The 15,325-nt window shown below is 40.8% G+C and overlaps 1 protein-coding gene across 2 annotated transcripts in view; it reads left to right on the forward strand.

Moving 5' to 3' along the window:
* LYN (LYN proto-oncogene, Src family tyrosine kinase) overlaps positions 1–15,325 on the forward strand; it is a 132,692-nt gene that overhangs the window by 77,558 nt on the left and 39,809 nt on the right. For both annotated transcript variants that reach the window (XM_054498145.2, XM_054498146.2), the window contains exons 9-10: positions 10,438–10,620; positions 13,461–13,537. In XM_054498145.2, the coding sequence (XP_054354120.1) occupies positions 10,438–10,620; positions 13,461–13,537 (260 nt within the window). The remainder of the gene's footprint in view (positions 1–10,437; positions 10,621–13,460; positions 13,538–15,325) is intronic.

Here is a 15,325-nt window from a genome sequence, read left to right on the forward strand (position 1 = left end):
TTGCTGAGTTTTGTGAAGAGTGTCTAAGGACCTAAGCAGTGCTGTGTTCTCAATGCACCTGTCAGGAGGCATAGTATTAGCTGGTCCTATTCTTAATGATGTTCTATTTGATTTTGTCTACAGTAATCCACCATCACTTTTATTTAAAGTGATCCAAAAGTTTAAATGGATCATTTAAATTTAGTTTCTCCATGGCAACTTTTTACTCCCTTTTGTAGTAAATAAATACTCTGTAGGAAGTTTGTTTAAGATTGTGTAAATAGAACTTTCTCCAAATGGTTTCAGCACGATCTGTGAATTCTCTTCCCTCTTAGAAGCCGTCACTTCTCTATAAAGCTCCGGTCCTTTCTGTCCTCCTCCCTTGCTCCTTGAATATGTCTGTTCCAACCCCACTGGCTCACGTCAAGATCCAGGAACTTTTGCGTTCTCTTCCCAGCTTCCCCGTCTGTTCACTGAGAATATTGGCAGGAAAACCAGGATCCCAATCACACTTAATTGTGCTCTTAGTCCATCTGAGTACTTACTGTGACTTTGTGTGGGGAGAAGGAGGAGAAGACAGGAGGAAGGGAGAAAAGAGTGTACAGGCTCTATGGGCCCTGCTCTAAGTGTGTTTGCATTGACATTCTCACTTACTCATTGCTGTAGCACTGTGAATGAGAGGCATTACTGTGATCATTTGATAAACAACATCACTGAGAATCAGATAAGCAACTTACTCAAGATCATTCAAGGCAGTGAGAGAGCCAGGCTGCTCTGGCATCTGGGAACCCTGGACTCAATTACTTGCTACACTATTTCTAAGCTAATTTGACTTCCCTAGCCTCAGTTTCCACATCAGTGAAGTGGACAAACTCCTATCTTATCAGTTGTTCAAAGGAAGAATGAGATTATGCACCCGGGATGTTTCCCAGAGTCTGACTCCGTGTGCCCTATTTTTATTATTGTCACTTTTTTGTTTTTGATTCTAGTTATTGGAAGCTATATTTTGATGCATTTTCCCCAATTTTAATCATAAAACAGAGCCATAAATAATCCAATTAGACTTTCCTATGGATATTTGCTGGCAAAGGAATTAATGTGTCTGTCATGAAAAGAAATGTAGAGGGAGGTTAACCAGGATGTACTGGTTCACCCTAAATCAGTAGATGGCTTGGAATTTTGTTCCAGCCTGTCCTGTTCAGCTGTGAAGCCAGGATAAAGCATCAAATTGCATGCTATTTGCTCCTGAGAGACAAGTAAAGTGAACCAAGTACATTTAAATCCAACTGCTTGAGTGAATTATTTCTCGGTAACACTGTTTTTAAAGATGCAGTTGTTGGCAGGGCACAGTGGCTCACACCTGTAATCCTGGCACTTCGGGAGGTCGAGGCAGGTAGATCGCTTGAGCTCAGAAGTTCAAGACCAGTCTGGACAACATGGTGAAACCCTGTCTCTATCAAAAATACAAAAAAAATTAGTTGAGCATGATGGTGTTGCACCTGTGTTTCCATCTACTTAGGAGGTTGAGGTGGGAGGATCGCTTGAGCCTGGGAGGCAGAGGTTGCAGTGAGCTGAGATTGCGCCGCTGTCACCAAACTGGGTGACAGAGTGAGACCCCATCTCAAAAAATAAATAAATAAATATGCAGTTGCTGCCAGCCTGGATGCCTGGCATCAGAAGTGCTGCTGTCAGCTGTGGTGTCAGTGCGTCCTCCAGGGGGTGCCTGGCGAGGCTGGGAGCAGGAAGTCAGGAGCTAGGCAGCCTGGAGCACACACCTCAGCAGACCTGCTTACATCCCCTGTTCTGTCATAAGGTGCAAGTCTGCACTAAAATTATACACCTGGAGCTTAAGAACATTGGTCCTTTCTGGGATTGAGAAAACCTCCTTGCTTCTAATTCCAGATACACTGAATCCTCCAATTTCTCTTCTTTCCTGCACACAGCTTAATTTTAGAGAACTTTTGCTTAACATATATCCAGGTGGTGCCTAGGAGAAACAAGTTTAGAAGAGAAGAGAATGGAGTGTTGGAAAGTATCTGATTGTTCTATACAAATTGTTACTTTTTATTTAGACTGAAACAGGGTAAAAATCTTGAGAAAATACATCACTTGAATAGATTTGCTCATTCTGTTTTTAAAAATTGTGATAAAATACACGTGACATAAAATTTGCGTTTTAGCAATGTTTAGGTGTACGGTTCAGTAGTGTTAAATGCATCTACATTGTTATGCAACCAATCTCCAGACTCTCTTTTCATCTGATAAAACTGAGAGACTGTGTACTCTTTAACACCAACTCCCTGATCCCCTCTCCCTCCAGCTTCTGGCAACCACCATGCTACTTTCTGTCTCTATGAATTTGACTACCTTAGGTACCTCAAATAATTAGAATCATACAGTATTTGTCTTTTTGTCTCTGGCTTACTTCACTTAGCATGATGTCTCCAAGGTTTATCTGTGTTGTAGCATGTGTCAGAATTTCTTTGCTTTTTAAGGCTGAATAATATTCCTTTATATGCATACATAACATTTTGTTTATTCATCTGTTGATAGACAATTAGGTTGTTTCTACCTTTTGGCTATTGTGAATATGCCACTGTGAACATGGGTGCACAGATACCTCTCTGAGACCTTGTTTTCCATTCCTTTGAGTGTAAATCCAGAAGTGGAATTGCTGGATCCTGTAATTCTTCTATCTTTAAAATTTGGAGGAACTGCCATACTGTTTTCTATATCGGCTGCACCATTTTACATTCCCACTGACAGTGTATAAGTGTTCCCTTTCTCCACAGCCTGACCAACAGTTGTTATTTTCTGTTTTGGGGATTTTTTTTTGTTGTTGGCTGGTTGGCTTTTTTGATAGTTGTCATTTTAATAGATGTGAGATGGTATCTTACTGTGGTTTTGATTTGTGTTTTCCTAATAATTAGTGACCAAGCATCTTTTCATGTCCTTCCTGGTCATTTCTACATCTTCTTTGGAGAAACGTATGTTCAAGTCCTTTTCTCACTTTTTAAATTGTGTTTTTTACTTGATTTACTAATAACGTTTTAAATGACAGAGGCAGTAGAGCCTCATCTAAAATGGGGTTTAATGGAACCTATCTCAGAGGGATTACATAACAATTGAAAGAAATTGTGCAGGTAAGTTCAATTGACAGCATTCAAAGCACTGTTATTAAATAATATCTTTAGAAAGAAAATATGTCACATTAGTGCAAAGGCTATATAGTAGAGGAAAGAAATTGCCCAGGGTTTCCCCACTAAATAGAAGTTGTTTGTATTTTTGCTTTTTAATTTTTTTTATTTTGAGACAATTGTGGATTTACATGCCATTGTGAGAAATAATACAAAAAGGATAACATATGTCCACACAAAAACCTGTACATGAGTGTTCATAGTAACATTATTTGTAATAGCCAAAAAGTACAAACAACCCAAATGTCCATCAGATGATGAATGGGTCAATAAAATGTGGTATATTCATACAATGGAGTATTTGGCAATAAAAAAAAAAAATGACCTGGCATACTTCAACATGGATGCCATGCTGTTTTATGGATAACTTATAATAACACTATGTTAAGTGAAAGAAATCAGGCCCAAAGGAGCACATATTATACCGTTCCATTTATATGAAATGTCCAGAATAGGCAAATCTAGAGTTAGAAAGTAGATGATTGGTTGCCTAGGGCTGGGGGGCCTGGGAGTATGGTAGGAGTGACTGCTAATGAGCATGGGATTTCTTTTTGGAGTCATGACAACATTCTAAAGCTAATTGTGGTGATGATTGTACAATTCTGAATATGCAAATAACTGATGAACTATATACTTTAAATGGGTAAATGGCATGGTATATGAATTATATTTCAATAAAGCTGGCAAATATATAGAAGAAATGATACAGAGAGATCCCGTGTACCATTTACCCAGTTTCCCCCAGTGGTAACATCTTGTAAAACTATAGTACAACATCACTACTAGGATATTGGCATTGATCACTGTTCATTTTTTAATTGTGCTTTTCTTCCAGTCTTATATTGAATGGAGGAAGGAAGGAAAAGAAGGGAAGGGGAAGAAAAGAAAATAGAAGAGAAAAAAATAGAAAATTTTGACTTGGGATCTTTTGCTTGTAGGGATTGAGTTTGCCTGTCAGTCAGCAAGCTCCTTCTTCACTCCTGAAATAATTTAAATATGTTGAATACACATAGCAGAGGAGTATTGGGAATACAACCAAAAGAGTTGTGATTGGTGATTTTATGTTACAAATAGGCTGAAGGATACTCCCTCTCCCAATTTTGAGCTGCCAGAATTTAGTTTTCTCTTACCCTTTTTAGTTTCTCAAGGGATAAGCAGGCCAGCTTTTCTCATTGATAGAAAAAATACAATTAAAATTCTATCACTGTTAGCCAAGTAAGTTAATATTTTTGTTAAACATAAGGAATTGTTCATGGACAACCCATTTCATTTTATGGTCTGCATTTTTTTGGCCTGAAATGCAGTGAACAAATACTAGGAAGTGACCTGTTCTTTGGGGGAAGGGGCTGGGTGGGAATAAAAGAAAGAGGTGTCTCTGCTTCAAGCTGTTTCCTCTTGTTTGTGTGATCCTTGTGACATCTGACTTGGGTGACATGCTTCCTCTGCGGATTGTCCTATTCCCAGGGAATCAACTGGGCAGCAAGGCTAAGGACGATGTTTCCTCTGACTGCTTGGTCTATGAAGAGACCCTGAGGAAGGAAGGAAACTTATTTTACATTGAATTTTGCTTGGTAAATTCTCATTTGAGCCAACTGCCTTGAGATTAATCACCAACCCACCTCCAAAATCAACTGCATGCATTTTTTAAAAACCACTCTCCCTTTTGTGGTATGTGGGCACTTTTTAGCAAGCCAGTCACAGCCGGAATTAGAGTGCTCTCAAGGTGCCACATCAGCTTTCTTTAACTGTGGCAAAGTGGCACTCCACAAGACACTTTTTACTAGCTCAAAAAGTTTTTTTTAACATAATTTTTCATCTATATTGACAACCCAAATCTCCATGACTAGGTTAATTTGAACCTTCAAACTACCAGAGAGTATCTTAGAAACCTATGATTTGATCCTTAGCACTGAATAAAAATCATGCCTTTAACGGAGGGATGAAAACCACCCTATTGTTTCAATGTCACAGCCCTAAGAGACCATCTGGGAGCTGCCGCCATTCTTGGGCCATGTTTGACACAGCTGCTTTATCTACCACTCACCTCAAACTCCTTATCAGTATTTAAAATATATGCAGCTGCAATATTTCCTGATAACTTCCCCCCTAACCTTGGAAAGCGTTTTTTTTCCTTCGTCCTTTACTCATACTTTTCTATTGTATAAGTCTCCATGAGCTTCATTGTTTTTATGATGGCAAAAGGGAAATGGTTTTGTTTTTTTTAACTTTTATTGCTACGTAATGTAACAAGCAGACAGAAAATGCAAACACAAATATCTAATTTCACAAATAATTACAAAGCAAAAACTGGTGTGCCGACCTCTGAGAGGAAACTTGCTAGCCCCAGAAGCCCCCACCATCCACCCATCCCCTCCCACCCACACCCTACCTGTCCCCCAGAGACAACAGCTATTCCGACCTTCCTGATGGTTTTCTGACTTTTCTTCTTAATTTTACCACTTTTGTATATGGGGATGTATGCATCCCCCCAAAATATAGCTCAGTTTTGCCTGTTTTTGTACTTTGTATGAACGAATTATACCAAATGTGCTCTTGTACGTCTTTGCCTCTTTTACTCAACGGGTTGGTGAGACATATCCATGCTTTTGGGTGTGGCTACAGTTCATTCATCTTCATTCCATATGGTGTTGGTAAGATGCATGTGTGCTTTTGGGTGTGGCTACAATTCATTCATCTTCATTCCATATGGTGTTGGTGAGATGCATGTGTGCTTTTGGGTGTGGCTACAATTCATTCATCTTCATTCCATATGGTGTTGGTGAGATGCATCCATGCTTTTGGGTGTGGCTACGGTTCATTCATCTTCATCCTATGTCATGTTGGTGAGATGCATCCATGCTTTTTGGGTGTGGCTATGGTTTATTCATCTTCATGCCATATGGTGTTGGTGAGATGCATCTTTTCTTTTGCGTGTGGCTACAATTCATTCATCTTCAGTCCCTATGATGTTGGTGAGATGCATCTGTGCTTTTGGATGTGACTACATCTTCATCTCATGTCGTGTTTGTGAGATGCACTCATGCTTCTGGGTGTGGCTATGGTTCATTCGTCTTCATCCCATGTCGTGTTGGTGAGATGCATCTGTGGCTACGGTTCATTCATCTTCATTCCATATGGTATTGGTGAGATGCATTCATGCTTTTGGGTGTGGCTATGGTTTATTCATCTTCATGCCATATTGTGCTGTGCTGCATGTGTTTTCAAGATATATGATCATTTATCCATTTATTTCACCATTTACTGATGAAATTGGAGTTCATGTTCGTCCATTTTGCTTTGCTAAAGGAATACCTGAGACTGGGTAACTTATAAAGAAAAGGTTTATTTGCTTTACGGTTCTTCAGATTGTATAAGAAACATGGCACCTGTCTCTGCTTCTGGTGAAGCCTCAGGAAGCTTCCCTTCAAAAAGGAAGGCAAAAGGGAGTGAGCATGTCACACAATGAGAGCAAGAGAGTGACCAGAAGAGGTGCCATGCTTTTAGACAACCAGTTCTCTTGTGAACTAATAGAGCGAGAACTCACTCTTTACCATGGGGATGGCCCCAAGCCATTCATTCACATGACCCAAATACCTCCCTCTAGGCCCCATCTCCAACACTGGGGATCAAATTTCAACATGAGATTTGGAGAGGACAAACATCTAAACTATATCAGAGTTTTTCCCAGTTTGGGCTGCTATGAACAATGTGCTGCACATTTTTGTGCTGATCCAAGCATGCATGAGCTCTAGGGTGAGTGGGAGTGGATTTGCTGGATCGTAAGGTGTATGAATCTTCAGCTCTTCTAAGTTATTGCCAACTTATTTTGCAAAGTGCTGGTCCCAGCTTAGCTTCTCACCAGCAATATGCTAGTCCCCATGTCCCCTTTCCTGACTAGCAGAGTTGTACTTAGAGAGATGTGGGCCCCAAGGCAGCACAGGCAGTGGGTGGTTATCCAGAAGGAAGTGTGCACTCAGCATCCTTCATGGACACCTTGGATGTTGTCACAGAAGCTCTGCAATTGAATTTCAGTGATGCTCAGCAAAGAACACAGAATGAGGCCTAGGGCAGCTGCCCCAGAATCCCTCCCAAGGGGCAGGTGCTCATCAGCACTTGATATTACCAGACTTTAAAAATTTTTGCTAAGCTCGGCAGTGGTTTCTCATGACTTTATTTGCATTTCTCTGGTTACTAATAAGATTGAGTACTTTTCACATGTTTATTACTTATATGAATTTCTTCCTTTGAAATGCCCATCCAAGCCTTTGCCTATTTCTTCTGATTTTTCTTACTGATTTGTAAGAATTCTTTCTATATCCTGGATGCCAGTTCCTTGCAGTTATATGTATCATATAGTTTATGTATTTTCATGTATTTTATATCATGTATTTTCCTGCTGTGATTTGCTATGGATATGCTGTGATTTGCTATGGATATGCTCTAACTTAGGGTTAGAGTTAGGGCTGGGGTTAAGGTTAGGGTTTATAAACGTTAAAAAATTTATAATAAAACCTTTTTGATTTAAATGTAATATTAAAAGGCTTTTGTTGGTGGAATGTACTTTACAATAACTCTTAAGATCTACAGAAAAGGCCATATTGCTTGTAATTATGCATTTAGGTGGCAGAACAATTTAATATATTCATAATTCCATTATTTTAGGTAGTTGGTAGCTTTTTAAAAGGACCTAGGATGGTTTTTTTGTCAGCTTTAAGTTACTATCTTCTCCATATGTTCTAACACTTATTTTATACTGCATTCTTCTTTTTCTTTTCTTTCTTTTTTTTTTTTTTTGTTTTGTTTTAGAGATGGGGGTCTTGCTATATTGCCCACGTTGGTCTTGAACTCCTGGGCTCAAGCGATCCTCCTGCCTCTCAAAGTGCTGGGATTATAGGCATGAGCCACCTTGTCTAGCCTCTTTTCTCTATAGAGCACTGCAAGTCCCTAAGTATTAACCAAAGTGGAATACAAAATAAAACATTTTAATAGAGGAATCAGTCTTAATGACCAAAAGAAACATCATTGGATAGGTTGACTGCTAGCTATAAATTAATTTTTTCTTATTTGTTTGAAGGCTTGGAAATAGATGTATAATACATTTCTTTATTATTTTAAAAAAATCATTTTTTAAAAAGTACATACTTGGCTGGGCATAGTGGCTCATGCCTACAATCCCAGCACTTTGGGAGACCAAGGTGGGCCGATCAGCTGAGGTCAGGAGTTCAAGACCAGCCTGGCCAACATGGCAAAACCCTGTCTTCTCCTGGAGAAGAGAAAAGAAAAGAGTACATACTCATTGACAAATCCAATCAGAATAGTAAAGAACAAGAGAAAGCAGAAGTCACTCCAAATTCTACCAGCCAGGGATAATCACTGTTGGTCTACTCAGCAGGCTTCCAGTCATCTTTCTATGCTATTCACATACAGATACTCTTGCACCCTAAAAAGGGGACTGTCCACTCCACATCACCTTTCCTTAGGGCAGGTGCTATCTGGCTGTTCCGCATCAGGCAGCAGGAACCTGCAGGAAGATTTGCAGTGGCACCAGCGGCTACTACTCCCTTCTCCCCATTTTTTTTTTTTTTTTTAACATTTCCAAGAGAAAGATGGAAACAGAAGAGAGGACAGGAAGGAAGAGTATGATTATTAATATTTCTGCTTTGCCAAATTACTGAGAAAAGGCTTTCCCAAGAGAAAGTCAGGATTAAAATGCTCAATCCCAGTCCCAGAAGGGTGGTGCCTCGGGGGAACTATACTAAGGACTCAGTATTGCCCAGAGCATGTTCCATGCGGTGTAAGAGGCTACTTGAACAAGTGTTCTGAAGTCAAGAAATTGTGGGAAATGCTGGGGTGAACAAATGCAGGCTTTTCCCCTGAAGGCCTCCCAGGGCACCTGCTGCATCTCCTGGGCGGGGGAGGAGTGGAGGGAGTGGCTCCCTGTCCTTTCAGTGGGGGATCTTTTCTCACTAACAGTCACCCAAGTCCAGCTGTCTGCAAATTTTGGGAAGTGCTTGTTTGACTCTAGCATATTGTACTTTAAAGTTAGTATGTATAAGTTATTTTTATAAAGAACACCTTTTTTAAAGAAAATGTGGTAAATAGTTAAAGATACAGTGAGCAAAATTAAAATCACTTGTAATCACACCATTGGAAATAACCAGCATTTGGTGTATTTTGGTGTCTTTTCTTCCAGACCATTGTTTATATGCGTGTGTCTGTGTATCTATAAAATATGTCTGTATTTTAAAATGGGGATTATAATGTGAGTGTATGCCTGTGTGTGTATGTATACGTATGTAAGGGATTATAGCATATATAGAGTTTTGTTTTGTTTTTTTTTGGTCTTGAATACAGAACATTTTATTATTAGAGAAAAATATTAGTCCTCAACTGGGCACAGTGGCCCATGCCTATAATCCCAGCACTTTGGGAGGCCAAGGCTGGCGGATCACTTGAGGTCAGGAGTTTGAGACTAGCCTGGCCAACATGGTGGAACCCCGTCTCTACTAAAAATACAAAAATTAGCCAGGTGTGGTGACGGGCACCTGTAAACCCAGCTACTCAGGAGGCTGAGGCATAAGAATCGCTTGAAACCAGGAGGTGGAGGTTGCAGTGAGCCAAGATCGTGCCACTGCAATCCAGCCTAGGCGACAGAGCAAGACTTAGTCTAAAAATAAATAAATAAATATTAGTCCTCATGGTAGAGTGCCAATAAAAACGTTTTTTGCTACTATTTCATAGAAACCTTTTGATTTTTGAATAATTTAAATATTTTTTGGTAAAGAAAGAAAATTCCTAGATACTTTTCATATAGCCTCCCCTAATTTTATCACTATGTAGTGTTTTAACTCAGGCTTTTTTCTATCTGTAATTAAATTTTTTGCTAACTCTGCATCTACAAAGTGAAGTTTTAATTTTTTTTTTTTTTAATTGAGATGGAATCACACTCTGTCGCCCAGGCTGGAATGCAATGGTGCGATCTCAGCTCACTGCAACCTCCACCTCCTGGGTTCAAGCAATTCTCCTGTCTCAGCTTCCTGAGTAGCTGGGATTACAGGCGCCTGCCACCACGCCCGGCTAATTTTTCTATTTTTAGTAGAGATGGGGTTTCACCATTTTAGCCAGGCTGGTTTCAAACCCCTGACCTCAGGTGACCCACCCGCCTCGACCTCCCAAAGTGCTGGGATTACAGGTGTGAGCCACCACCCCCGGCTAGATTTTCTGTTTTATAAAGCATGCCCGCCTTCTTTTTTCTTCCTAGGTTACTATAACAACAGTACCAAGGTGGCTGTGAAAACCCTGAAGCCAGGCACTATGTCTGTGCAAGCCTTCCTGGAAGAAGCCAACCTCATGAAGACCCTGCAGCACGACAAGCTTGTGAGGCTCTACGCTGTGGTCACCAGGGAGGAGCCCATTTACATCATCACCGAGTACATGGCCAAGGGTGAGTTCCTCCCACTGCCCAGAGCTTGCAAGGACTTCAAACTCAAAAAGTAAAATGTGTAAGTGTTCAGAGGTCACTCAAATAGTTTAATTATTAAACAGTATACCCACTACTGAAAAATCAGGAAATATGGGAAGACAAAGCAGTTTATAAACCTAATCACCAGAAGTAATCCATGTCACAGAATTGAAATCTAATCCTCCTGTTTTCTCTGCATCTACCTGCGTGTACCTATTGCCCTGAGAATAGTACCCCATATCTAGTAGCCCCCAATAAATATTTATCAAATGAATTACTATGTATTTCAAAAAGGAATTTTTTTTTGTCATATGCTTAAAATGTGAAGAGTTCCCAGAATTCTAATACTACAGATTTAGTACAGATTGTTCAGTACCAAATTCCTCTTTCTTTTATTTTTTTTTTTTTGGAGACAGAGTCTCACACTGTTGCCCAGGCTGTAGTGCAGTGGTGCAATCTCTGCTCACTGCAACCCCCGCCTTCTGGGTTCAAGCGATTCTCCTGCCTCAGCCTCTTTAGTAGCTGGGACTACAGGCACGTGCCACCATGTCCAGCTAATTTTTTGTATTTTTAGTAGAGATGGGGTTTCGCCATGTTGGCCAGGCTGGTCTCAAACTCCTGAGCTCAGGCAATCTCTGCCTGCCTCAGCCTCCGAAAGTGCTAGGATTACAGGCATGAGCACCCAGTCTCTATTTGTTCTTTAGCGTTATCTAATATTCATTTTCCTTTTCAGCATTATCTAAATGTTCAGGGTGTCACTTTTAAATATTAATGTTTTTTAAAACTTGTGGAGGTTAAAGTCCTATGTAATCATAGAATTGCTGGAGAATAGACTTCAAGCAATCAATTTTTCTTCTACTGTGATCACCTTCATATAGAAGACTTTGAATCAACATCCTTCTTCCTTTGTTCACCTCCAGTTCAGGAAACATACTAATAAACTGTCAAATTATTTTTTTAAAAGTCCTCAGAAGTAATGAAGAAACATAAACAATGATCCAGGATTAACAATCATCTCATGCACAATGGAGATGATAGTATGATGTCATAGCTGAATAGATTCAAAAGATGAATATTACATTTTCTTATTTAATATCTGTGAGTATTTCAAAATATCAGTCACTCAGAGTCTTTCCAAACAATGACATTGTTTGTTTGTTTTAAAGCAAACAAACCAATTAGCTCTTGTGGCTTGGGTTGCTATAGCCCAGAAACCAGGCTTAGGGCCAGACACCTTATAGGAGTTCAATAAATAGTGTTGAATTAATTAACTTAGAGTATTCTTAATGATAGGTATAAATATGAGTTTTCCTATGTAACAATGCCTAATATATATATGTGTGTATATATATATATATATATTTTTTTTTTTTTGAGACAGAGTCTCGCTCTATCACCCAGGCTGGAGTGCAGTGGCACTATCTTGGATCACTGCAACCTCTGCCTCCCAGGTTCCAGTGATTCTCCTGCCTCAGCCTCCCGAGTAGCTGGGATTACAGGTGCCTGCCGCCATGCCTGGCTAATTTTTGTATTTTTTAGTAGAGACAGAGTTTCACCATGTTGGCCAGGCTGGTCTCAAACTCCTGACCTCAGGTGATCCGCCTGCCTTGGCCTCCCAAAGTGCTGGGATTATAGGCGTGAGCCACCAAGCTTGGCCAACAATGCCTAATATTTATTGAGCACTTACTATATACCAGACTGCTCTTGGTGCTTTCCATGGGTGATCTCACTTAGTCTTTTCAGCAGCCTGAGGGCTAAGTACTATTGTTCTGTGTCATAGATGAGATAGCATAACGTTTACTGAGTACTTGCTACCTGTCAACCATCATGGTATGTGCTTTGGATGCAACCTTTGATTCCAACCTCCCCAAAACTCTAATATAGCCTCTAGTACATGCCCATTTTACAGAGACCTAGATGAGGTAAACAGCTTGACCCAAGACTACCCATGAGGCTGGTACTGAAAGTTCTAGGGGAAAAACAGGTTTTGTTTTAGAGATGAAGCCATGGGAGGTTGGAGAGTTTGTTCAGCAGCACACTCCTTCTTGGGTAGGTTTCACTTTTTTCCAAAGCACAGTTCACTCATCAAATACTCTTTGAGGCTGGGTGTGGTGGCTCACACCTATAATCCCAGCTCTTTGGGAGGCCAAGGTGGGAGGATTGCTTGAGTCCAGGAATTTGAGACCAGCCTGGGCAATATGGTGAAATCCTATCTCTACAAAAAAATAAAAGAATTAGCTGGGTGTGATGGCATGTACCCTCAGCTACATGGGAGGCTGAAAGTGGGAGGATTGCTTGAGCTTGGGAGGCTGATGCTGCAGTGAGCTGTAATCATGCCACTGCTCTCCAGCCTGGGTGACAGAGTAAGACCCTGTCTCAGAAAACATTCATTGAGCACCTACAATAAGTGCCAAGTTCTGTGCTTTTTGCTGGATACAGATGGGAGTGAGCCTGGCCAAGTGTCTGCAGAGGGCAGGCCTTCCAGTGAGCTCGCTAAAGATTGGGAGGCTGCAGTGAGTGGATCATGGTGGCAAGTACTCTGAAATGCATGGTTCTCATACACCTGTAGTGAGAAAAGTGGTATCCACCCACATTCTTTCTCACCTGGAGCACATGCCGTGTTTCACATCAGGTCAAAGGTAACAGATTAGAGGGGACTGGGTTTGACCAATTCCAGGAAAAGGCTTTATATAACCATACAGAATTGCAAAGCCAATCATTTTGTGGGGGGTTCCCCTGTAATAGTAATGATGATGTGAATTTTGTTTGAATTTTTTCTTGTGTATTTGAAATGCACTAACTTGTTCTTTCTTTCTCCATAGGTAGTTTGCTGGATTTCCTGAAGAGTGATGAAGGTGGCAAAGTGCTGCTTCCAAAGCTCATTGACTTTTCTGCTCAGGTAACATATTCAAAAAGCCCTGTGCGCACATGCATTTGCAAAGACTTCCCTGCGTCAAATTCATGAAGGAGTTATTGTTCCAGGGAGAAGGAATTTCTGTTGAATGTTTCCCAGCAGCAGTTATGAGAAAAAGACCTTCCACAATACAATTCTTGGAGATAGTAATAGGAGATTCACATGGATTGTGTGCACGTGTTGAGTTTTGACCTGGATATCATCTTCTATAAGCCAAGTCAACCTCTTTATGTTCATTTCACAAGTCATAGAAACAGTGCAGCTGAATCAATCACTTTCTCAGCATTTGGGAGAGGCAGTTCTATGCTATGTTTTTTAAATGATGCTTTTAAATGATGCATATGTTTTATTTAAGTTACGGATCGAATGTATGGATACTTTTAAGTCCTCTGTATTCTTGAAAACAGAGGAACTATGTCACTTTCCTGCTCCTCTTCTTCTCACTCCTTCTTGTTGGATGTGCCATCAGGATTCTGTGAAATATTCATTTGTACTATTTTTAGTACTAGCCTAGGAGTTGCCTGTTTATTTACTTTGGAATCACATGTTTCCTGAAGTGTATTTAAGAGCAGAAGCAAGTTATCCAGAAGCCCCGCAATGTGCCCAAAATATCAAGGAAATGCACACTTGAATGATGCCAGCTGCTGGCTTTTACTAGTTTCATTGTGTCCATTAGTAATGTTCAGCAATTTGCTTGCTTGTTTCTCAGTATTGGCAATGGGTGGTTTCATGAAGCCCAATGTATGTAGCAAAAGAGATTTATAGAAGTTCTAGGGAAGGCTGGTCCTTATAGTCTTCCTTTTTCACTCCCACTTCTTCCCTCACACCCTCTTTCAGTTAGGAAATTGCTACGGCCTTCTTGGGAATACAAGATCCAAGGAATGCATGAGTACAGAGGTGAAGCACCTCACGTAAGGTAGGGCTGGACACAGGTTCTGTAATAGAGCATCGTGGGTTAAGCTGGCATTCAGCACCTGGAGACTGGAGTTTGTGTTCTTGCTCTGCCACTTGATAGCCATACCGCTTCCATTTCAGAAGCTCTTTGCCTTTTTAGGCTACTTTATATGCCTGTAAAACAGAATGGTAATTCCTGCTTTAAGGAGATGTTGTTGAGGGTCACATCAGACACAGATGTTGTTGTGTCACATGCTTGGCACAGACACAAGCACCTCAGAGCCTGCTAGTGGAAGCTGGGAAAACCCAAGGGAGGGCAATGCCCGTCCTTCCAGTAAAGGTGTGTGATGGGTGAGTCACACTGCTCAGGCATCCTCTCCGCCTCCGGGACTTGGCAAGCCTAACACGTTCCTCATCTGAGTTGGAAATTCAAGTGTGCCCTGAAATGCCAACATCTAATAAGAAAGAAGCATAATTGCTGTGGTGGAACAGAGGGGCAAGGAAAGAACCCAGCAGCCCTGCCTTTTTAGCCCTGTCCTCAAAGTCTATGCTGGCCCCTGGGAGGCTCCATGGGATTCCAAGGTTTCCAGAACTATAGTTTGAAAACCACCTCTCTGCAGTAAGAGGAATAGGTGTGTTTGGGCACAGCTCTAGAACCCATGTAGAAAACAGATCAGGAAATGGAGAAAGCAGAAGTCTGATAAACTTGGGCCATACTTACACGGATCAATGAGGCCCTCTACTCAGGTGGTGATTTGGGTGTCCCCATGGGTCAAGAGACTTGAGGAGTGTAACAAAGGTTTGTCACACTTGGACAGGGCTAAGGAACATCGGGACACATGGCCTGGAAGGCCTGAGTGGTCACAGCCATTCCATCTG

This window comes from Pongo pygmaeus, chromosome 7, assembly GCF_028885625.2.
Source record: "Pongo pygmaeus isolate AG05252 chromosome 7, NHGRI_mPonPyg2-v2.0_pri, whole genome shotgun sequence".
Taxonomy (NCBI): domain Eukaryota; kingdom Metazoa; phylum Chordata; class Mammalia; order Primates; family Hominidae; genus Pongo; species Pongo pygmaeus.